The sequence below is a fragment of the Mizuhopecten yessoensis genome, unplaced genomic scaffold (genome assembly GCF_002113885.1).
Source record: "Mizuhopecten yessoensis strain PY_sf001 unplaced genomic scaffold, ASM211388v2 scaffold5459, whole genome shotgun sequence".
Lineage (NCBI taxonomy): Eukaryota > Metazoa > Mollusca > Bivalvia > Pectinida > Pectinidae > Mizuhopecten > Mizuhopecten yessoensis.
The window spans coordinates 257,306-282,869 of NW_018406060.1; the positions used below are offsets into that span (position 1 = coordinate 257,306).

A 25,564-nucleotide genomic window follows, 5' to 3' on the forward strand; every position below is an offset into this window, starting at 1 on the left:
TATGAAGATCTCAATGACAGTATGGTAAGCTGGTATTGTATACAATGCAACAAGCCAAACTATAGTTCCATCACTTTTGATCTTCATGGTATTGCTATATATTGTCCCTTTGATAGCTTACTGTAAACCTCCATAGATGCTGAGAACCCCATCCCTATCCACTCATCAACTCCTACAACGAAAAGTAAATACCATATAAATAAAAAAAAACGTGAGGATATTGAGCATCAAATTTCAATTTATCAAAAATAAGAAACAGTTTTTGTCAAACATACTAGACAGTAAAACGCCAGATAAAAACATTGGCACAGAATCATTGCTAAACCCCAAATATCCAAGACTTTGAATATTTTCCACCCGATTTCAATATGTATCGGAAAGGCAGGAAACCCCAGAGGGTTGTAAGGAAGGGGAGGTGTACTCATCGCTATCTCCAATGACTTCATAAGCACATAGGTAGATGTTCTATCCCCCTCCTCAGACTGTGAAATCATTCGGGCCAAACTCGACATTGTGGGCATCAGATCACTGTACATATGTTCCTATTATATCCCGAAAACATCTGACACTCAAAGTGCCAAGGGCATTGATGTAACCGTCAGAAGAGCAGCTCTAATGAAAAATGCTTCCTTTATAATCGGCGGTGATTTTAACTATTCTGGTATTGACTGGAAAGTGGAGTTCTCAAAACAAATTCAACTCAACATGCAATTTCTAGATCTTCTTGGTGATACAGACTTAACTCAAACGGTCCATGAACCAACTAGAGTAAACAACACCCTAGACTTTGTGATCACAAACAATCCAAACCAAAAACAGCGAACTGCAGTAATGCCAGGTTTATCTGACCACGATATGGTCTTTGTTGATTACCTATGTAACCCCAACAAGATCATCCAAACGCCTCGAAACATCACACTTTATAGAAAAGCTCGATAGGAAAATATAAATTCTCTGCACGACTACCTTATTAACAGTGACAAATCTACCGATGAAATTTGGCAAATGTTTAAAGAAACTGTTCATGATTATGTAGAAAAACATATACCACACAAAACCGCAAAATCCAAAGACGGTCAACCCTGGATCGCCCCCGTGACCGCCTTTATAAGAAAATGAAAAAATCTGGACATGTAGACCTGAAAGTGAAATTCAAGTCTTTGAAACACCGAATACAAAAACTAATAAGGCAGGCATATTGGGGGTACATCGAAAAATATGTTACACCATAAACAAAAATGACAATACTTACCATTGAATGGCATATTTTTGGACATATATTCAGCATAAATAAAGACCATAATGGTATAGCTTCATTAAAGAAAGATAGCAAGTCATTCACGGACTCCCACACAAAAGCAGAGATTTTAAATGAACAATTCCAGTCAGTTTTCACAAAACCTGACACAATAACTTCTGCAGATTTTAAACAAAAACTATAACATGCCAAACCACAATTACACCATCCTGAACAACATACATATAACAAATGAAGGGGTCACAAAAATACTGAAAAATCTTTACCCAACAAAAGCGGCAGGCCCCAGACAATATAAAACAGAATATTTTGAAGGAGATGGCTCTTGAGGTATCACCAATCTTGAGCTTACTTTTCAATCATTCTATTGAATCTGGTACAGTGCCCAATGATCGGAAATTCGCATAGGTTCCCCCTATATTTAAAAAAGGAACAAAATATGATCCAGAAAATTGTAGGCCTATTTCTTTGATATGTATCTGCAGTAAATTACTTGAACCACGGAATTAGATTATCTAAGTCCGTGCTTGAACACATACATTGTAGTTGTCAGTTCCATCATGACACTGCGGCCGACAACAACATCTTGTATCGACAACAGCATGGTTTCAGACAGTCTATGTCATGCGAAACACAATAATTGAATTTAATGAGGATGTGTCTAAAAAAATGAAAAAATCACAAACAGACTGATGTTCCCATTCTCGATTTATCTAAGGCTTTTGACAAAGTCAGTCACAACTTGCTGCTTCACAAACTTCACCACTACGGCATCAGGATAGGAAATTTCTTACCAAATCGTACGCAACAAGATCTGACATGGGATTCCCACGGTAACGACAGTACAGCATAGCAAATAAAACATTAGACTTCATTTGGCGCGAATTAAAAGTAAACTCAAAAAACAAAAAAAGAACAAGGATACACATCTGTACTGCGCCCATCTTTAGAATTTTACTAGTTCTGTGTTGGATCCATACCAAAAAGGTGATATAAACAAACTTGGTATTGTGCAAGATTTGTCACTAACCGCTATCATAACGCCTCAATCGTTATAGTTACATGATCTAACCTCTAAACTGGCCCAGCCTCGCTGATAGACGTAAGGACGCCCGTCTTACTATGACGTATAGAATATCATACAATAAAATTACCATCAATAAAGGCCTGCACTTGACACCACAGTTACGACAATCCAGACATTCACGTCATCTCTCCTATCAGATTCCTCATGGTCACTGTAAAGCTTACTGTCGTAAATTCTCTTTCTTTCCACGTACTATCACAGAGTGGAATAAATTGCCTCCTAACATGGTAGCTTCAATTTAAAACCAAACTTCACTCTCTAAATCATTAGCATTTCATACACACGACTACACATCCTTCTTTGCCATGCACACACTCTCGCAACCCTACATTGACATAATCTTCAATATGATGAATCGAAGTAAGTCAATTATTCGGTAGGCGTAGACGTAGGCAGACACGGCTTTATATGTCTCTTACGTAGGCTACGAGAAGTTTAACAAGTTTCCAAGGTCAATGTCATTGTTACTGAAAACAGAAAAGTGGAATATATGTCATACCTTTTCACGTCCGCTCGGGGAATCGAACCCTGGTCGCTTTGGTGAAAGTCCGAGTGCGTTATCCACTGCATCAGTCGACCACCCTGACTGATATGATTTGATACAATAGAAGCGTATATTTAAGGTGAGGTCTAACAGCTTGCCTTTGTTTCCTCACGGTATACAAACCTCATCAATCCTAGGTCTGTAACATAACAAGACTCATTTACGATTTCAGAGATATGTGTTCTATTAATCATCTGCTGCTAAATATACCAAGACCTTTTCTGATGATAGCCGAGTTTTCTCTCCTCCACATCCTTGCATAATAATGCATGACAATTCATTCGATTAATTTTATTAAAAATCACTGCATTTACAGTTTTGGAGTTTTTCAACATCAACTTTGTTTCTTGCATTTGCCTGCATAAGTTGGGGGCCGCGGTGGCCAGGCATATACGTGATAACTCATTAATCGTGCAGTACTACAAAATGACATATCATAAGAGACAGCATTTTACACTGAAATACACCAACATCGTAAGGTTCCGATACAGTGAAATCATAACAATAGTATATTACAATGATAATACTACTATGATAACTTTCAATGACGTACGTTACAGGTAATGATAACACGATTTAATATAGTTACATACATTGTATCGCACATGTCACGAATAAATACAATCTATAGTAGAACAGTCAAGAACAATAAAATACACAGCCATAGTGTAATAAATACGATGTTACACCTGACGTTAGTGACAGTGATATTACAAGTCTTTTTATATGAATTATTAATTGGTTTTATTAAATATTATTGCACAGAAAAAGTATCTATTAGATGTTGATAAAGGAATCCTTTCGGAGTTGTTTGGATATTAGTTAATATTTCCTGCCGGTAAAAGTCGAAAAGTCTTTGCTCAATGATTGTATAGATATTTCTATCATTGCTAACATTTTCCCAAAGGTAAGTTAATCCCAATTTGTTGAGTTCAGTGCGGATATTTAAAATCACTTTGTTAGTGTATTCGAGTTGTCTTTCTTTGAACGCTGATCTTATGTGAAATTTGTTTAGATAGGTTTGTTCGCATTTTTTAAAATACAATTTTCAGTTGCAAGTGTTTTTCGGTTTTCATTTATAAAAAATGCACACGTGTTAACTACAGTCCTCTCGAAAACGCGACATGATGATGTGGTTTCGGCAACATAAAAACATCCGTCTGCTAAGGCAATAAATCGAGCAGTCTCTTTTCACGTCTCCTTTATAGAAGAGTTTCAATTATTTTGAATGTCTCGGACTTTTACCTTGAAATGTTCAGTTACTGCATTCGGAATTTCTCGGGGCGACCCTTGGTCGATCTCTTTATATAATCAGCAAGTTATAAAAGGTGTCACCGCTCTGGAACGTTGCGAACTTCAACACTTTGGGAACACAGACGTAGTTTGGAGCTGACAGGATCTAGCAAAGATGGCAAACAGAGACAAAGCAACGAACCAACTGGCAGATTTCAAGAAAGCCCAATCGGTCTGTTTATGAATGCAGTTAACGTTACAGTATAGGTCACAAACAGACTATAATCACGTAGCCTTCTGAATGCTTCACAGTGATGGTTTTCTTGCAACTCAAACTAGGCCTATTCAGTCTATTATTCTTTAGTAATATATGATATTTTCATTTGGTTGTATGCACTTATCTCGATATTCATGATATGTCGAAGTTGAACTGTACAGTACACTAATATACAAGTGCAGTTTAAATGCTCAGTGCAAGCAGGTAGACTCCAGTCAATTTGATCTAATGAAGCTTAGATTAACAAAAAAATCCATTGATCTTTTGATTCAAAGGTTTTAATTGTCAATATTTATATATATTGGAAGCCCAGCTTAACTATAATGAATAGTAATATTTTTATTTTCGCTTAGAACCAGGGTAATTTTAATGATTCTGCTCCTTGTAGAAAGCAGATGTGCTGACCACAGGAACAGGTGCCCCGGTGGGCACTAAGACAGCCACACTGACCGCTGGACCACGAGGGCCTGTCCTTATTCAGGACTTTACCTTCACAGATGAGATGGCTCACTTCAACAGAGAGCGCATCCCAGAACGAGTCGTCCACGCCAAGGGGGGAGGTCAGTGTCCTTACCTGACCACTGGTTTATTCTGTTAAAAAATCTGTAACAATCGATATAATCAAAAGTCAATTATCATTTAAAGAATAGCATAATTTTAACAAAACCCTCACGAAATAGCATAATTTAAACAACACCATAACTTAACAGCCTCATTTAATCAACACCATAACTTAAAAGCATAATTTGAACACCATCACTAAATAGCATAATTTAAACACAATCACTAAATAGCATAATTTGAACACCTTCACTAAATACCATAATTTAAACACCTTCACTTAATAACATCATTTAAACAACACCATCACTAAAAAGCATTATTAAAACACAATCACTAAACAACATCATTTAATCAACACCACTAAATAGCATCATTTAAATAACAACATGTCATCACTAAATAGCATCAATTAAATAACAACATCACTAAATAGCATCATTTAAATAGCAACATCACTAAATAGCATCATTTAAATAACAACATTACTAAATAGCATCATTTGAATAACAACATCAATAAATAGCATCATTTAAATAACAACATCAATAAATAGCATCATTTAAATAGCAACATTACTAAATAGCATCATTTGAATAACAACATCACTAAATAGCATCATTTAAATAACAACACCACTAAATAGCATCATTTAAATAGCAACATTACTAAATAGCATCATTTAAATAACAACATCACTAAATAGCATCATTTTAACACCATTACTAAACAACATCATTTAATCAACACCATCAAAAAATCGCATAATTTAAACACGATCACTAAATAGCATCAACACAATCACTAAATGGCATCATTTAAATAACACCATCACTAAATAGCAACATTTTAACAATGTCACTAAATAGCATCATTTAAACACAATCACTAAATGGCATCATTTAAATAACAACATCACTAAATAGCATCATTTAAACAACATCACTAAATAGCATCATTGAATCAACACCACTAAATAGCATCATTGAATCAACACCACTAAATCACTGTCATCTTAGCAACACCACTTAGAAAGCATCATTATTCGCAACATTATTAAAACTATGCCATCACTAAACAAGGATTAAATAGCAAACATTGACACTAAATCAACAACACTAAATCAACAACATTAAAACAACATAACTAAAACAACATCATTAAAACAACATCAACAATAAAACAACAACACTAAATCAACAACACTAACACATTATCAACATGAAACAACAACACTAAATCAACATCACTAAAACAACATATACACTAAAACAACAACACTACAACAAAACAACACTAAATCAACAACACTAAAACAACATCGACACTTAAACAACAACACAAAATCCACAACATTAAAATAACATCACTAAAACAACATCACTTAATATTTGAATAACATCATGTCTTAAAGATAACATCACTGAAATAACTTCAATGCTATAGTAACATCATTGCCTAAACATTACTACAATGTACCTCTAACTGATATGATATCATAGGGCCCCTGCATCAGAGATGTCAGTAATCTATTGTATTCCCTGTGTCCATCTGTCCTTCAGTCTGTCCACGCTTACTTTCATTTCCAGTAACTGTCTCAAAATCGAAGACTTTTCTTTGTGAAATATGACGTGGTGATACACTATGATGTTTAGATGTGCAATAGGGGTTTAGAAAGTTCAAAGGTCAAGGTCACTGTAACTTAAGATAGACAATGAGGGGTTACAATCCTTATCTTGAAATCCAAATGACAATCTTTTTGAAATTTGATATGGTGATACACTGTGATATGTAGATGTGCACTAGGGATTTAAAAATGTCAAAGGTCAAGGTCACTGTTACTAAAAATAGACCCAGGGGGGTGGGGGGAGGGGGTTTACTTTCAGGTACATGGTGGGGGCCTTGCTGTTCTGTCAGTGCTTTATTTAGATACCATGCATACCAGCCAAGTCGTATTTCCGCAGGTCAACCTGCAAATGGTCTCCATGACCTACATAGATTTTAGGTGTATTTAGGAATCACATGCATTGGTAATGCTTAGCTCATTGCTGAAATATTTTTTTAAATCACATTTTGGAGGAAGACAGTCCTTGGCTTGTGTCTTGCCAAAGCTTTGGATCAAATGATCTACAGTATCGAATTGGCTAATCCATATATACTAGATGTCAGTAGCCATGTCTAATCCATATATACTAGATGTCGGTAGCCATGTCTAATCCATATATACTAGATGTCAGTAGCCATGGCTAATCCATATATACTAGATGTCAGTAGCCATCGGCAGTCTGTTTCAAATCATAATTGATGATCAGTTTGTAATCGAAAACTGTAAACCAATCAATGATGATCGATTGCAAGATCATTTTACATTTTTATGAGACTGTATGCATAAATAAATTGTCAACATTATTGTAATAGCAGTGTACATGGTTGCTTACTTTAAATTAGGTTTCCTTCTGTTACAACCAACTTTTATGAAGTTTTAGGGGTATTTTTTCTACATTGATTGAATGACATCAATCATATGATAAAAATTAACACAACAAATAAACGTAATGTACACATTGTATAAATTTGACATTTTGTTCAGTGACTGATAATATCGATTATGGAATTTGTAATTTTGTTCAAATGTATGACCTTCACCCATATTCGAGGTCACAGGGGTCAAATATGTTAAAAACTTTAAACAACTTCTTCTCAATAACCAAAGTGCACAGGGTGATGATATTTGGCCAGTATTATGCTGAGATGAAGGGCTACAAAGTCTGTTCAAATGAATGACCTTCACCAATATTCAAGGTCACAGGGGTCAAATATGTTAAAAACTTTAAACAACTTCTTCTCAATAACCAAAATGCCCAGAGTGATGAAATTTGGCCAGTAGCCTGCTAGGGTAAAGGGCAACCAATTTTGTTCAAATGAATGATCTTCACCCATATTCAAGGTCACAGGGGTCAAATATGTTAAAAACTTTAAACAACTTCTTCTGAATAACCAAAAGGTCCAGGATGTTGATATTTAGTCGGTAGCATGCTGGGATCAAGGACTACCGTGTTTGTTAAAATGAATGACCTTCACCCATATTCAAGGTCATAGGGGTCAAATATGTTAAAAACTTTCAACAACTTCTTCTCAATAACCAAACTGCCCAATGTCACAGAGGTCAATTGTCTTAAAAAAACTTTCAACAACTTCTTCTCAATAACCAAACTGCCCAATGTCACAGAGGTCAATTGTCTTAAAAAAACTTTCAACAACTTCTTCTCAATAACCAAAATGCCCAGGGTGATGATATTTGGCCAGTAGCATGCTGAGGTTAAGGGCTACCAAGTTTGTAAAAATGAATGACTTTCGCCCATTTTCAAGGACACAGGCATGAGGGGTCAGTTGTTAAAAAATACCATTAAACAACTTCTTATGAATAACTAAAAGGCACAGGATGTTGATATTTAGTCGGTAGCATGCTGGGATCAAGGACTACCGTGTTTGTTAAAATGAATGACTTTGACTTATATTCAAGGTTACAGGGGTCAAATTTGTTTAAAATCTTTAAACAACCACTTCTGAATAACCATGGGTCCCGGAATGTTGATATTTTGCAAGTTGCATCCTGAGATGAAAGGCTATACAATTTGTTCCAACATAATGACCCTTTTCGACTTTCAATGACAGGGTTGAAATGTTTAACAGGTTCTTTTGAATGAATTTTATTCATAAATACCGATATTTTGTCTGTAGCTTTATTTTAGATCACTTTTAAGGTTATAAGTGTGAGATTTATACCAGGTGAGCGATGCAGGCCCATTGGGCCTCTTGTTTCATGAAAGTGGTAGCTTGTGAAATATCTGTAGTAGGAGGGTATTTTTACTGGCCACTGGCTACAAATGAAACCCCCTGTATGTGCAGCTAAAAATGGTATTCTGTAGTTGGTGTCTTATTAAACGTTCCTGTGAAATATCTGTTTCCCTCTCTGTCACACTTGAGTGAATTCTATCCATGGGATAATTTTTTAAATAAAGTACAAACACCATTATCTGGCTATGTCAGTATCTGCAGGTGGCTGAATTTGTATAGGAGGTGTAGAGTTACCTAAAACTAGGTAAAGCTACATTGTACCTATGTAATCGTGACCTTGACCTTGACCTGTATCAGCTGTTCACCAGTTCATACAGGTAAGTCGGTGATAACAAATGTGTAGACAAGTATATCTATTTATAAAGTTTGATGGTCTTTATGTATCTACCAGCTACCATTACTTTGTCACTATCCCATAGTTGGACATACCCAAAACTTACAATGATAAATTTGTTTCCTTTTTATTTTATAATAAAATATGTAACAGGGAACTTATAAATTTATTTACCTGTTGTTACAAATTAAATATGACAGTCTAGCTGTCTAAAGCAGAGAAGGTTTTGTCTAGATCATGAAAATTACTTAAGAATAAACATATATGAATACAAACGTGGTTGTACAAATATAATAAATAATAAAATTTGAAAATTGAAGTTCTTTGGGAAAAAAATGGCTTAAATTTTACATTCTGAAATTTCATTGAATTAAAGTTTGTTATATTTTTTTTAGGGGGGTGGGGTGGGGGGTTTCACTGGTTTCGTTTTTAATAACATCAGGGATTATATTTAAACCCTTTCACCCCTATGTAACTTAAGTAGACTCTACCATGCATTGATATGGATCAGTCCATTATGACCTACAGTGGTGAAAGGGTTAATGACACACTGTAAATGCAGACAGCATGTTACGAAATGGAAAGAAAATATCAACAGCGAAATTCACAGACATTTACTGTAATCAATGGTGAAGAGAATCTAGGACAAGATTTGTCACTTGGTGGTGTGTACGTGCACCTTATCAAAAAACTTCATGGTTATCTTTACATTGTACACTGTATCCTACCTATTGGTCGGTAAATGTCTCAGATCATTTCAATGAAAACTTATATGTACACCATAATCTGTTTTGAGTTCATGATCACTCTTTATAAAAGTAATTTGATAAATATTTTTCCACATTCAATTATGTGCAGCCACGATCATTTTTAAAAAGAAATAGTTCGTTAGGATTTTGAACAGCCCTGAACAGAAAATATTAGTCTTTGTATACTGACACCTCCCAAATCCGAACCCTGTATATACAGAAAATGAGATATCCAGTGGGCAGATTTTGGTTTGATGTGCTTGGCAACCAATATATTCATATCTTTTCTATTTTTCTGTAAGAACAGTGGCAACTGCCTCAAGATGTTTGTCTTATTAAATGCACTTTACTTTCCTATTTATTTAAGTTTAAACTAAATTTTTCATTCAAACATAACACATTCAAAATTGCAGTAAAGTGCTAATTTTACCCTGGTCTGCAAAACAACATTTGTAATGATGTTTTTCAAGACCCTGTTTAATATTAAGATCTAACACAATTGTCCCTGATGCTGACCCTGGTTACCAACTCGCCGAGTTTAAATGCTGGAAAATTTTCTATCGGGACAGGTATAGGTAGTGTATTTTCATGTTTGGCTTGTACAAAATATGAAAAATCTATTTTGATTGAAAAAAAATTGCTGAAAGTACTAGTGATTCCTGTAATGTTGGGTTAAAAATATGGGTAAACAGAAGGATGTTTGAAAAAAGAAATAAAAAGATAAAACACTATAACAGCAGGGGTTAAACTCAGCACCATTAAATTACAAAGCCTACACGTTATCGGAATTATAACTGAAATATATCAGAATAAATGTCCAATTTAAGCCCCACAACAGCTTATGAATAAACTTGGCAGGGGAAGTAACTCTAAGCCAGAAAAGCTCCTTTTGGGTTGCTTCCTCTTTTATATAGAAGGGATCCCGGAGAATACCCCAAATGGTGTTCAAATTAAACTGTAGACCCATAGATAATCACGATAAAAAACAATGACGGTCTATGGGTAGAAGTTACGTCGTATATAGACAAAGTTGTCTATAACGGTAGATCTATGTGTGTGCAGATTTAGTGTTAAGCAAAGTAATGAGCAAAAAAAAAAGGTGTGAACTCGGTAAGATTACTTTTCTTCCCTTATTATTACGCAAGTATCATCTTAATTTCATATAAATGAAGAAGAAAAAAATTTGCAATAAATAAATCAGTAAAATTTTCTTGGTAAATGTCTAGTCTATAAAAATTTCGGTAGGTCTTTAAAAAATCTATATCTGACACCTGACACCTATTGTCTATGGTCTGTAAATTCTAAATTCTAAGAATATCCATGTAAAAAATACTCTAGTGGAACTCTTCTTTGTGATCATAACTGGGGAAGTGGTACTCTTTGCCTTAAAGGGAATTATATAACTTTATTTAACGTCGTGTACATTGTCAACCTCAAACATCAGCTCTGTAGAGCTTTTAATACGACACTTCTAAGGGAACCTTTTGTTGTTTTCATTGTGGAAGAAAACCCACGGGAAAAACCACCGTGCCATCGGAGGGTTAACATCTAACCCTATCTGACATCACTCTCTTTTGCCGCCACCGCTGGGGATCAAACCGAAATTCTTGGGAAAGGGAGTGTTCTGAAGCTCACGCTTTCCAGTTATTACAAACAGTAGAAATGTCTGTGCGTGTAAGCGATCACAGCTACCGAGGCACCCTAAAACTATAATACTAAATGGATTTGTAACAGGTTATGATGTATGGACATCAGATAACTGAAATTATACAACTGACCATAGCTACATTCTGTACAGTCATCATTTCATAACAGAAAGATAAAAGTACATACTTCAAAGTACACACAGATATAAAAGATTGTAATTCAGTGTTCACTTCGATAAAGTATGTTCCATTTAATATCATGTCATTACAATACATTCCATTTAATATCATGTCATTACAGTACATTTCTTTCTTAATATCATGTCATTACAGTACATTTCTCCTTAATATAATGTCATTACAGTACATTTCTCTTTAATATCATGTCATAACAGTACATTTTTTTCTTAATATCATGTCATTACAGTACATTTCCCTTAATATCATGTCATTTTAGTATATTCCCCTTAATATCATGTCATTACAGTAATTTCCCCTTAATATCATGTCAGTACATTACATTCCCGTTAATATCATGTGAATTGTGTGTGGTCGCAATATTGAATGTTATACAAAGACCTGAAGGATAAATTCAATATCACAAAAAACGGACAAGAATAAGTTATAATTGAATATAATGAATTTCTATACCTTAGATGTTTAACATCATCAAATTTAATGTAACTACATGACTTAATGTTAACCTCAACTTAAAATATTGTGGCAGTATTTTAACAGGGAGAGATAATCCTGTTGTGTCATTGAGATATCTGTGACATGTCTTTGTTTTGTAATGGTAGATAAAAGTTTGTAATTTTGTTGACTTATATTTGAATATTCAGGTGCCTTTGGGTACTTTGAGGTAACCCACGACATCACAAAGTACTGTAAGGCCAAACCGTTTGAGTTTGTGGGCAAGAAGACTCCAGTCGGCATCCGTTTCTCAACAGTCGGTACGTATATCCAGGGTTAGACACTAACATTTTTGCTTGGTAGTCCACAGTACTAGTTGAATAGATTATTTACTAGTCCTTCGGTAATGTAACTAGTCCAAGATTTCCTGATAAGGAAACATCACGATCTACAGCACGAAACATCAAAAGTAGGGGACATTCCCCGGGACTTAAAATAACTACTGCCATAAAAATATGGTGAAGTTTTAGGAAAATTTTGACAATTATCATGCAATATATCTTATTTTAAGCAGTTTTCTAAATTTAAAAAAAAAGAATATTCTTATCTTATAATCACATTTTTCACAAGTCCAAAGGACCAGTTAGGTAAGGTGATTCACTAGTCCTTGCTGAAATCTACTAGTCTAGGACTAGCGGACTATAGTGTTAATGTCGACCCCTGATATCATTGAACTATAATATAAGCAGAATATACAGTCTGGGACATGTTTTCTGTTCATATTAAACAGCAAATAACCCATTATATTGTCACCATTGGTTAAGGTCATGCGTCAGAGATGCAGGGGCTTTATAGTGATCACAGTGTCTGTCGGTCTGTCTACACCTTCGTTTCCAAAGTTTATCTTGGAATCCAAATTTTTGAAATTTGACAAGATTAAAACTGAATGTTACATGTACAATAGATAAATAGTTTCTATTGTCAAGGATACTGTGTACTAAAAATAGACTATGGGTTCCCGGAGGTTATGGTCAGGCACATGATGGGGCCTTGCTGAGGTCCTTTCAATGTTCTATTCAATGAAGTATCGGCATTATCTAGGGGTTTTAACTTCAGCTATTTATGTACACTACATGTAAAGGAGACATGTAAAGGAGTTGTTAAGAAAATTGAATTACATGTGTATGTTGGTACACACATAGTAAGCTAAGGGAGGTTGCATATGAAATATGTCTCTATGCAGAAGTTTTAAAGTAATTTCAATATCAAATTTGTTTAAAATATTGCTGTTTATTGATAATTAGGTTCGTGTCAGCCATGTCAATTCACCTAAGCCGTTCTTCACTATGTATGACAAGTTTTTTCTGTGAAAAAAAAATCAGATTATCAGCTAATTGCTTTTGTGATTTGTAGGAGGAGAGAGTGGGTCTGCAGACTCCGCCCGTGATCCTCGTGGATTTGCCGTAAAATTTTATACAGAGGATGGAAACTGGGATCTGGTCGGCAACAACACACCAATCTTCTTCATCCGTGACCCCATGTTGGTAGGTGGCAGGTGTCGACTATCAAACAAGAAAGTTTAAAAACAATGTACATGATAAATAACTTTAATCTTCTTTGGTAAAAGACTAAAGCAATCTGTCTCTCACTTTCTTCTTCTTGGCTCTACATCAACTGTTGGACAACTCAACATTTTTAGCACATCTGGTACAAAGTACCTGAGAGTTTTTGTGATGGTTTGTCCCCCCCATCTATCTGTCTGTTAAACATTTTTTCTTTAAACAACTTTTGAATAACCAGGTGACCTAGGGGTAATGGTATTTTGCCAATAGCATACTGGTATAAAAAAAATAATAAACCATATTCCAATGAATGACTTTGATCTACTTGGAAGTTCCCTGTGATAAATCTTTTTAAAAACTTCAAAGCAAGTTTTTTTGAATACCCAGAAGGCATATTAGATCAGGATATTTTGCATGTAGCCTGCTCGGATGAATGGCTATAAAATTTGTTCGAAGGAAAAAGCCTTGACATGTTTTCAATGTCATTTGGGTTAAATTATAATTACAAAAAATCTTCATAAAGATCCATATGACTTCAAGCTATGATTTTGACTTGCAGTTTGCTGGAATAATGGACTATCTTGACCCATACGAAAGTTGCAGGAGTCAAATGTTAAATATTTTGTTACATACTCGTATACTTACATCTGTACATGCTTTTCTCACTTCTTTTTTGTAGTTCCCCAATTTTATCCACACACAGAAGAGAAATCCACAAACCCATCTAAAGGTATGTAAATGTGTCCAATGTGTCATTTGGTGTATTTTTTAACTCATTAACCCCTACACGTTTAAACTGGACTTGCCCAGTCTTTGATTTGGTAAGGTTCAAATGTGACTTTATGGGTGAATGGGTTAAAACAGGAGAGTCTCTTCATAGTTTATGGTGTCATAATTTCATTTTCAAAATGTTCTACACTAATGTTATATAATATTGATGTTGACAACATGATTTGTTGAGAGGATATCATTTCAGACAGGGACATTTAAACTTAGTAATATTCTATTTCAACTTACATCAAATTATTGAATACCTGATTAATTAATCCAGAATACCAGAATTTGAGTTAACTTAGTTTATTCTGAACGCAGGCATATATCTGCCTCTATATTCAGATCATAGTCCATATAAGTTAAGGGATACCCCAGAAACTAAATTTTATTTTCTAGATACGCATGTCTAGAATACTAGACCATTATCCCGATTACTAGATTTGAAGCAGGGGTGGAATTTTAAAAAAAGGGTTACTTGCCCAAAGGTCCACTTAAAGTAAACATTCACTGGTCCTGTTTGAAGTGCACTGGTCCAGAAAAGAGGGCTGCAATGGCATGCCCCCCTGAACATTTTGAAATCTAGAAGCTCTGTGGTGCATTCTGGACTTAAAATATAGCTTTTCAGATCTGCTGATTTTTTTTTGATAAATTAACAAAATATTTCCTGGGCTGGCAGGATAGCTTGCTGAAACTACTAGTTCGCCCAGAAAATCAATGGCGATGGGCCAGCGGACCAGCAGTTAATGCCACCACTGTGAAGTTCAAGATGGAAATTGTTTTTTAGTGTATTTGCAGGTGAATGCGTACATCAGTAAATTGTATAATTGACATGTATATTGTATTTGCCGATAGCTGAATGTCTTTGCTGAAGTGTACCTTTATGTTACTTGTTATTTGACTAGGACCCTGACATGTTCTGGGATTTCATCTCCCTGCGGCCCGAGACCACCCACCAAGTGTCCTTCCTGTTCTCCGACCGAGGAACACCCGACGGCTTCCGAAAAATGAACGGGTATGGGAGTCACACCTTCAAGATGGTCAACAAGGAAGGCAAACCTATATACTGCAAATTCCACTTCAAGGTAAAACTCCTATTAATTCATTCACCCCTGATATTTCATAATGAACTGTACCAACCTTTAATTTGGAACAGTTCAATGTGTTTTCAGGGGTGAATGAGTTATCTGTAAGTGTGATATATTGAAATTCACGAGGTCAGTAAATTCTCATGTTAGTCTCAAAAACATAATTTAACCATGAGGAATTAAATTGTTTAATTGAAATGGCACAGTTAAAGCTTGTTATTTTGTAAATTTTGAAACCATGACAAAGCTTGCAGATAAACAGTTTTTGATGTTTGCAAAGACCAGAAATCTGAAATTATCAGGTAGAGTATTGCAGATGTCAAAAGTTCTTTCGAAACATTTTCTCTAGGTTGGTAAGGCCAAATAAAAATATACTTATAATGGTATATGGGTTCGTATAACACAACTAGTGAAATTTATGTATGACGTTTCCATGACTAGTACCATATGTATAACAAGTTCTTTGATGAAATCTTACTCCACATATATATACTTTGTACATACTGTCAAGGGTAACCAGACTTACATAATTTTTTGAAAATTTTATCAATTATCTATATGACAAAGGATTTTGTATGTGTTTTGTTAGACATATCCTCATAGGGATAAGGCTGATTTTAGTGAAAAGGAAATAATTGCATTACGAAGTTCTATAAATGCTACAGATTTATGTTTTATTGCTCTAAGGGTACCTGCTTGGTCGAAATTGAAAAATCGTGTGTAACTCTAGGGAATACTTTACAAGTTGGACAGAGTTATCTTTCCTTGTATTTTGTATTTTGTCTCCTCTGTTCCTCCATATGTAAGATCCAATTTTGTTTCTGTTTGTTGATGCTAAGGCATGTTTTTGTCTCTCCCCCACGAAGTAGCTATGGGAAGCGAAAGTAAGGTGTTGCTTTTCCGGCGACAGCGTCAACATTAAGTTTTTGCGTTTATGTTAGTTTCACTGAAAGTACATTTATATAAGTTCTAGACCAGCCAAACTTGGCATATGCATTGATGGTCAAAGTGGGGCACAGGTGAAACATATCAATCCAAATGGCTTGTTCTTTCCTCTTATGCTTTACTCTAGATCTTGTCAAACTATTTTCTTAAATGAACTTCTATATAAGCAAAATGAAGATTAGTTCATATTTATTCATTATCATGTATGAATTTTTTACTACAATGTATTAAATTGATTTGTTTTGTGATATTTAGACTGACCAGGGTATCAAAAACCTGAAGGCTGACCAGGCCGCAGAACTGTCCAAAAATGACCCTGACTATGCAATCCGGGATCTGTTTAATGCTGTCTCAGAGGGTGACTTCCCTTCCTGGTCAGTCTCCATCCAGGTCATGACCTTTGAGGAGGCTGAAAAGTTCAAATACAACCCATTTGATCTCACAAAGGTATTTTTATTCCCCCGCCATAAAATGGGGGGGGGGGGGGGGCATATAGTGTTGTCCATGTCCGTCACGTCCCATCCATGAGTGAGGGCATTTATGTCTTACAGACATTTTCTAGTTCTAAACAACGTAACATACTGGGGTGAAGGGCTTACAAGGCCTGACTGACAATGTCTAACCAAGAGATCTTGAGTCATGATATTCAGCCTTTAGTATACTGAGTTGAAGGGCTAACAAGGCCAACTGTATGGACAGTAATTTGTTCTAAGTATTAAACTGTCTTGTACAACAAATCATTAGATATACACAAAAATGTAAAATGTCTGTTGTATGTTTAAGGTGTGGCCACAGGGAGAGTACCCTCTGATCCCCGTGGGACGGATGGTACTGAACAGAAATCCCAAGAACTACTTTGCAGAGGTGGAACAGATAGCATTCTCACCTGCTCACATGATTCCAGGTATCGAGGCCAGCCCTGACAAGATGTTACAGGTAAGACTTCAGGTAGAACGGTGTAGCTAAGAGGTGGGTGGACAGAGTGCGGCTGGCTTGCTGGCTGGCTGGCTGGCTGGCTGATCATGGACAGGTGAAATAAACTTGATGAGTTTTATCTTATGTACCAACAGAATCAAACAGTTACCTGATTTACTTAGAGCCGAACAATGGAAATATCGTCTCCAATCCAGTCATTGAATTATCAGACAAAATAGTCTTGCAATCTGACAAGTCTGTTTTCCAGTGTTGTAGAATAAAAAAAACAGAAAGAGAAAAATTATGAAATTTTCCCTAGTAATGGGTTCGATAGGGCTTGTTGTTCTTATGTAGTGCAAAGTGACTAGGTTGATCGTCAGTGACAAGGTAGCACAATCGGAGTTCCGGTCAGGCCATGCATTTTTCTTTTCCTGTTACACATAACTGGGTGTTATTGTTTGTTACAGGGTCGTCTGTTCTCCTACTCGGACACCCACCGACACAGACTGGGCAGTAACTACCTCCAGCTGGCCGTCAACTGTCCCTTCAACACGAAGGCCAAGAACTACCAGCGTGATGGACCACAATGTGTGGGCGATAACCAAGGTATACTGCAAACTTTTACTGTGGAACTTCTGTAACCACGACATGTAAATATCTTGCATTAAAATGTGTAGTAGAACCTAAAATACTAAAACCCTGTAATTTAGGACACTGTAACTTCTAATATAAAACCCTGTAATTAAGGACACTTTAACTTCTAATATAAAACCCTGTAATTTAGGACACTTTAACTTCTAATATAAAACCCTGTAATTTAGGACACTGTAACTTCTAATATAAAACCCTGTAATTTAGGACACTTTAACTTCTAATATAAAACCCTGTAATTTAGGACACTTTAACTTCTAATATAAAACCCTGTAATTTAGGACACTTTAACTTCTAATACAAACCCCCTGTAATTTAGGACACTTTAACTTCTAATACAAACCCCCTGTAATTTAGGACACTTTAATTTCTGATACAAAACCACTGTAATTTAGGACACTTTTATTTCTGATACAAAACCCCTGTAATTTAGGACACTTTGACTTCTAATACAAACCCCCTGTAATTTAGGACACTTTTATTTCTGATACAAAACCCCTGTAATTTAGGATACTTTGACTTCTAATACAAACCCCCTGTAATTTAGGACACTTTTATTTCTGATACAAAACCCCTGTAATTTAGGACACTTTAACTTCTAATACAAACCCCCTGTAATTTAGGACACTTTAACTTCTAATACAAACCCCCTGTAATTTAGGACACTTTAATTTCTGATACAAAACCACTGTAATTTAGGACACTTTTATTTCTGATACAAAACCCCTGTAATTTAGGATACTTTGACTTCTAATACAAACCCCCTGTAATTTAGGACACTTTTATTTCTGATACAAACCCCCTGTAATTTAGGGCACTTTAGCTTCTAATACAAACCCCCTGTAATTTAGGACACTTTTATTTCTAATACAAACCCCCTGTAATTAGGACACTTTAACTTCTAATACAAACCCCCTGTAATTTAGGACACTTTAATTTCTGATACAAACACCCTGTAATTTAAGACACTTTAATTTCTGATACAAAACCCCTGTAATTGGTCTGTAATTTAGGACACTTTGACTTCTTGCACACAAANCCCACCCCCACTGTAATTTAGGACATTTTGACTTCTAATACAAAAACCCTTTAGTCAAGACATTAAGTTTCATGACAGCCATAAAATGGAACTTGCGTAGTCAGCATATTTAAATTTCAGGGATTTCAGTTGATATTTGATATTTTAAGAGCAATTTCAGAAGTCAAATAGCACTTTTCCTTAAATTTGAATCGTCAAAACACATGCCAGAATGCATGTCCCTTCAAACCCAGAAGTCAACAACAGACCCTCAAAGGTCTACTGAAAGCCCTCGTTTATACAAAACAACCTCAACAGACCCTCAAAGGTCTACTGAAAGCCCTCGTTTATGCAAAACAACCTCAACTGTCAGAATGTTCTCATTTATGGCTTCCAATTCATACCCCTCTGTAGCTTGGATAACCAAACCTCAGCAGTCATTTTAGCTTCTAACAGGCAAACCTGTAGGTAGGACCTGCAGTAACTGGCCCTTGTTTGAGCGTGCAGTCTTTGAACTTTTGGGAAAAAGAATTGAGTAATCAGTTTATCTAATCTGAGACAAAAATATTTAATAGGATCTGTTCTTAAATATTCAGCATAATATCCACTTTCTGGAACATTCCCTTGATTTGATCTTTGGAGTTTTACCAGGATTTAGTTGAGCTAAATTTTCAATACCATAAATGGAACAGCCAGCATTGGCTGGCAATCTCTAAAGGTATGATAACGATGCAACAATTAAAATGATTTCATAATAACCAATTAAATAATAATAATAGTTTGAGGTTCTTATATACCGCTTTATCACAACCTATTTCGTAAGTCGTCTCAAAGTGGTTCACATATTATTATCCGTGGTTATAGGGCCTTTGCAACAAGCCAATATCTTTCTCAATTCCCTGGGCCGCATACAGCCGGAGCTGCCATTCCAGAGCTAACAGCTAGCATTCAACAATTCTAGCACTGCCCAACCACGTACTTATTTACAGCTGAGTAGACTGGAACAAGCGGAGTAAAGTGTCTTGCTCAAGGATACAACACAGTGCCGTGACAGCTCGCACCCGCAACCCTTTGGTGACGAGCCCGGCGTCCTACCACTAGACTTCTGTGCCTCTAACAGGTTATGGTCTCGTATCTTATGACTGATTTCAGTGGGTTTATATATTGATGAGCAAATGTAAATATTCACATACATTTTTTCACAGGTAACGCACCAAACTACTTCCCCAACAGTTTCACTGGCCCACAGGACAACAAACAATTCCTGGAAAGTCCCTTCTCCATCACTGGCGATGTCCAGCGGTACGAGACCGGCGAAGACGACAATTTCTCACAGGTCACCGTCTTCTGGAACAAGGTCAGCCACCATCTTTGTTTCCACACACAAATGCAAAAGATGTTGCTTCAGTTTAAATCGGTTTACCCATTCACTGCCAAAAATTAGGAATATCATAAAGATAAAACAGTTCAATATCGCATTTTACTTTATTTTCGCAAAAAACTTTTGTAAAATTAATCCTGTCAACCAAATACAAAATAACCCTCGTTGGCGCAACATTTTTACCTGGCAGTGATGCACCAATATTGTGCCCCGCAAACTAGTTCTGGGCCTGTATTCATGAAACCGCTCTCATGCTCAAGCATGGGATTCTGTGCTCAAACCAACTTTCTTGTAACTCGCTTTAATCTTGTCAAACCATCAAACAATCAATGTAAACATTGAAAACAGTTTTCGGCTTTACCTTAGTCTCTTCAATGTTTTTCCAAATAACTGGAAAAAAGAAAGAAAAAATCATACATTTATAATGTGAACAAGAAATTAGGCATGAGCACAAATTCTATACTTGAGCATGAGAACGGTTTCATGAATACAGGCTTGATCAGAAAACCGCAAAACATTAACCCCACGAAATTAAACAACTACTAATAATCAACAGAGGTTATGTAGGTTACCTATCAGAAAACTAATCCAGACATTTTCTATTGGGAATTTAGTGTCACAATCAATAAGGTTGGACTTTAACTCCTGCACCCCTACATATTTTAACTGGACTTGTCCCATCTTTGATTTGGTAGTGTTCAAATATGACTTTAGGCGTGAATGGGTTCATATTAGTTTACAATATTGTTCGTGTTTCTTATCACTATCTTCTTTTATTATATCCAGCATTACCAAGGGTAAAAAAAAGAGTAACTTCGGAAATTTTTATTTCACAAATATATTTCCTCCTTTTGCAGGTGTTGAAGCCGGAAGAACGTCAACGATTGGTGGAGAACATCGCAGGCCACTTGAAGGATGCCCAGGAATTCATTCAGAGACGGACGGTCCACAACTTTACCCAGGTTCATCCCGACTTCGGAGGGGGCATCCAGAAACTCCTGAACTCTCACAAGAAACAGGTAATTTTCAGGCGACCTTAAAGCTGTATGATAAGGCTGACCACAGGCTTTATTATGGATTGTAGAAGCTAGTTATGGCCTCGCATTGGAGATGCAGGTGCCCAATAGTAATCACATTGTCCATCTATCTTTGAAATTTAGATGTGTAATAGGGGCTTAAAAAGTTCTAAGGTCAAGGTTACTAAAAACAGACAGTAGGGATATACAGTCCATATCTCAGAATCCAAATGTCAAATCTTAATGAAATTTCACATGGTGATACACTGATATGTAGATGTGTATAGGGGTTTAAAAAGTTTCTAAGGTCAAGGTAGGTCGCTGTTACTAAAAACAGATAGGGTGGGTGTAGTCCTTATATCAGAATCCAAAATTTGAAATTTGACGTGGTGATACACTGATATGTAGAAATCGGGATTTTAACAATTTTTAAGGTCAAAGTATATGTAACTGATACTAAAAAGACCTATTGAGGAGAGGGGGCGGGGGGGCTTGGCTTGCTGATCACCTGTCAGTATTTTAGTTACATTATAGTTCAGACATTGCTGATCATTCATCCATCACATGAAAGTACATAAAGATAATATAAACACCATAATTTAAGCATTTGTTTGTGTACCTGATAAACAATAAAGTTTGTTGTTTAAAATAGTGGATGCTACCATATCTACTCACACAATCACAAAATACATATATTTATCCATGGATTACGTTTAAACATACATTTACAGGATTGCAATTCCAATTGTAGGAACCTATGCAATCCCAAGAAAAACTGTATTCTCAGGATTACCATTAAGGCATTTCAAATCTGTGGGAATTCTTTATTCTCATGATTGCAGTCCCAAACATTTGAAAGCTTTATCCCAGGGATTGCAATCCCAAATATTTGAAAGCTTTATCCCAGGGATTGCAATCTCAAAACTTTCAAAGCTAAATTCCAAGGATTGTTATCCAAAAAGTTTGAAAGCTTAATTCCTAGGATTGCAATCCCAAACATTTGAAAGCTTTATTCTTGGGATTGCAATCCCAAACATTTGAAAGCTTTATTCTTGGGATTGCAATCCCAAACATTTGAAAGCTTTATTCTTGGGATTGTAATCCCAAACATTTGAAAGATTTATTCTCAGGATTGCAATCCCAAACATTTGAAAGCTTTATCCTCAGGATTGCAATCCCAAACATTCGAAAACTTCATCCCCGGGACTGCAATCCCAAACATTCGAAAACTTCATCCCCGGTCTTGCAATCCCAAACGGTTGTAAGCTTTATCCCCAGGACTGTTATCCCAAATGTTTTAAAGCTTTATCACCGGGATTGTAATCCAAAATGTTTGAAAGATTTATCCCCGGGATTGCAATCCTAAACATTTGAAAACTTCATCCCCGGGATTGCAATCCCAAACATTTGAACTTTATCCCCAGGATTTATTTCAATTCCAAACGTTTGTAAGCTTTATCCCCAGGATTGTTATCCCAAATGTTTTAAAGCTTTATCACCGGGATTGTAATCCAAAATGTTCGAAAGATTTATCCCCAGGATTTGCAATCCCAAAAAATTAAAAACTCTATCCCCGGGATTGCAATACCAAATGTTTGGAAGCTCTATTTCCAAGATTGCAATCCTAAATGTTTGAAAGCTTACAGTGTATCGCAACGAGCAAAAAACATGTCCCCAATGAGAAAATTTTAAATGTTTATAAACAGATCCAGAATAAAATACTAATTACTTTTGTATTTCAGTCTGGAATGTCTGCCCAGCTTTAAACAGATAAAGATACATGACAAGAACTGCGTACAGGAAAAATAAAACTGTCAGTGACCCGGATATTGACCTGGATAAGTTTGCTGCTGTCCTATATTTTGACCTTCAATATCTGATGACTGGAACTAGATTTGATAACTTACAACAATCAGTGCTTGTGTTCAAGTGATTTGTGTGATAAAATAAACTGTGAATTGAATCAACGGTTGTTTTGAAAAAATATTCTTCAGGTAAAAACTGTCCATTCTGTTGACGGAAAAAGTGATGCGACAAAAATATGGCATTTTCAATCAATTATCATATTTCTTTTTCAAATGCAATATTTTCTTTCAGGATTATGCACTTTTGTTGAATTTCATCCCAGACAATGAAAATCCTGACATCTGAAAAAAGCAAACAAAGTTATATACAATTTGTTAATGTATAGATATTTATAAATTGTTGTTATACAAGATATTTAAAAGATCTTTTTTTTTTTATTTGACTTCAAGTCAATCAATCATAAACTGCCAGACTTGGGAAATATTAGGTCAAGGGATAGTTTTTTAGGCAGACCAATTATATTTATTCTGATTTGTGTATAGTAAGTCAATGATAAGCCGAATTTTACAAGGACAGTGCTTATCTAATGTAACTATAAAGATGAGTGATCATATCTTGGCACTCGACCTTGACATTGTACTTTATACTAACAAGATGTTCACTTAGCCTGGGCCCGTCCCAAATACTTATAAGATATAGATTAGCTAGAGGTCAAAGTTCACAAGACAACAAACTAGGCAACTGAAATTTTTAAAAAAAAATCTTTCTTCTTTTCTTCTTTTGTTTTTTGTTTGTTTGTTTTTCGAACTTAATAAAATTATTTTAATGTAAAAAAATTGTGATCATGAAAGCCAGTGTATTGATATCCCAGCTATACAGCAGTTTTTAATTTGACAATGTGTTCTTAATTTTCAGAATAAGATAATTGATCATCTTGAGTGGACTTTTTCACTAACAAATATTACATTTTGTATACTACGAGGATAGTTTATTTGATTATAAGCAATGTGATGCTTTTCGCTTTGATTTGTTAATATATATATATATCTGTATATATTAAATTGATTTTGCAATGATTTTTATTTGTTATTTTTTTTGAGAATGATTTTTTTGTTTTGTGAATGGTACATTACAGTACATATTTAAATCATTTTTCATTACAAACATCACTAACTAAAGATTGTGATTTTATTTTTATTCTATAAGAAGAAGTGGTTCATACAGGTAATAATGTATATGTTTTGTGGAAACATTTCATGATGTTTAATGAAGTCACTGATCTATAATGTGATGAATTATATGTATTATATTAGATATTAAACAGGAATTATGATAAATAAACATGATACATTTAGTTAAAATTCATGTCTTTGTTGTTTATTATTTGTTTTTATTTTTATCAATGTGTTCATTATCAACAAGAACTTTATCTCATTCGTCTGGTCTCGTTTTTGTGATTAATCAATAAATATTTAAAAAATTGAAATTCTATACAACTTTTGTTAGGCAAAGGTCACTATCCACATTTCCCATGTAACAATTGGTTACCTATAAATTGATGTCTGGGTTGTTGACTTTTTGTCAGTCAAAATTTTTGAAAGGACATCTGTTTCCGAAAAAGAACTTGCCTGAATATCATTTGGTTTTTATGAAATTTGGTAAACTTATATTGCATATAAATGCAAAGGTCATAACGAAAGTTTAACAAAATAAGCTTATACGTTATAAGCGCAATATACTGTACTCTGATTTATCAGAACATAATTACTTAATCAAGTATGATTGGATTCTAGTGAAATTTTGTAAACGTTTGAGATAAATTGGAATATGGGCAAAGGGAGGCAATCCCTATAAATTAATGTTGGATAATTTAAAGAATATGGGCAAAGGGAGGCAATCGCTACAAATGAATAAGAAATATTAGCAAAGGGAGGCAATTGCTACATGAATAAGATGAGTTCAAAAAATGAACAGTTTATTTCCCCCTTAAAACACATTTAAGAAAACAATCTAATTCATTTAGCAGTTTAAGTGCAATTTCTTCTCGTTACATTTTAATATGTTAATGACTTTTGCAAGAATCTATCAGAATAGTTTTCAGTATTTCCCAATGAGTCTAAATGGAGGCTACGTAACACGTGACTGGCGTATCTTGTTCCACCCCTACTGTGATCTAGCTATCTCATTGTTTTACAGACAATGGTCTCCGAAGTTTCAAATGTGGACATATT

At 35.2% G+C, this 25,564-nt stretch overlaps 1 protein-coding gene across 1 annotated transcript; it reads left to right on the forward strand.

The window, feature by feature from the left end:
• Window positions 1–4,155: 4,155 nt before the first annotated feature.
• LOC110450694 (catalase-like) lies at window positions 4,156–24,082 on the forward strand. Its single transcript, XM_021498326.1, has 12 exons — window positions 4,156–4,354; window positions 4,788–4,959; window positions 12,390–12,500; window positions 13,594–13,724; window positions 14,422–14,472; window positions 15,419–15,598; window positions 16,802–16,993; window positions 17,330–17,482; window positions 17,929–18,067; window positions 20,336–20,487; window positions 21,369–21,530; window positions 23,270–24,082. Exons 1-12 carry the CDS (start codon window positions 4,298–4,300, stop codon window positions 23,291–23,293), a joined length of 1,524 nt encoding a protein of 507 aa, XP_021354001.1. The 5' UTR covers window positions 4,156–4,297; the 3' UTR covers window positions 23,294–24,082.
• Window positions 24,083–25,564: the final 1,482 nt, after the last annotated feature.

Coding starts and splice junctions, on each gene's coding strand:
- LOC110450694 (XM_021498326.1), top strand. CDS start 4,298: ATGGCAAACAGAGACAAAGCAACGAACCAACTGGCAGATTTCAAGAAA. Junction 4,960..12,389: donor CGTCCACGCCAAGGGGGGAG/GTCAGTGTCCTT, acceptor TTGAATATTCAG/GTGCCTTTGGGTACTTTGAG. Junction 17,483..17,928: donor GCCCTGACAAGATGTTACAG/GTAAGACTTCAG, acceptor TGTTTGTTACAG/GGTCGTCTGTTCTCCTACTC.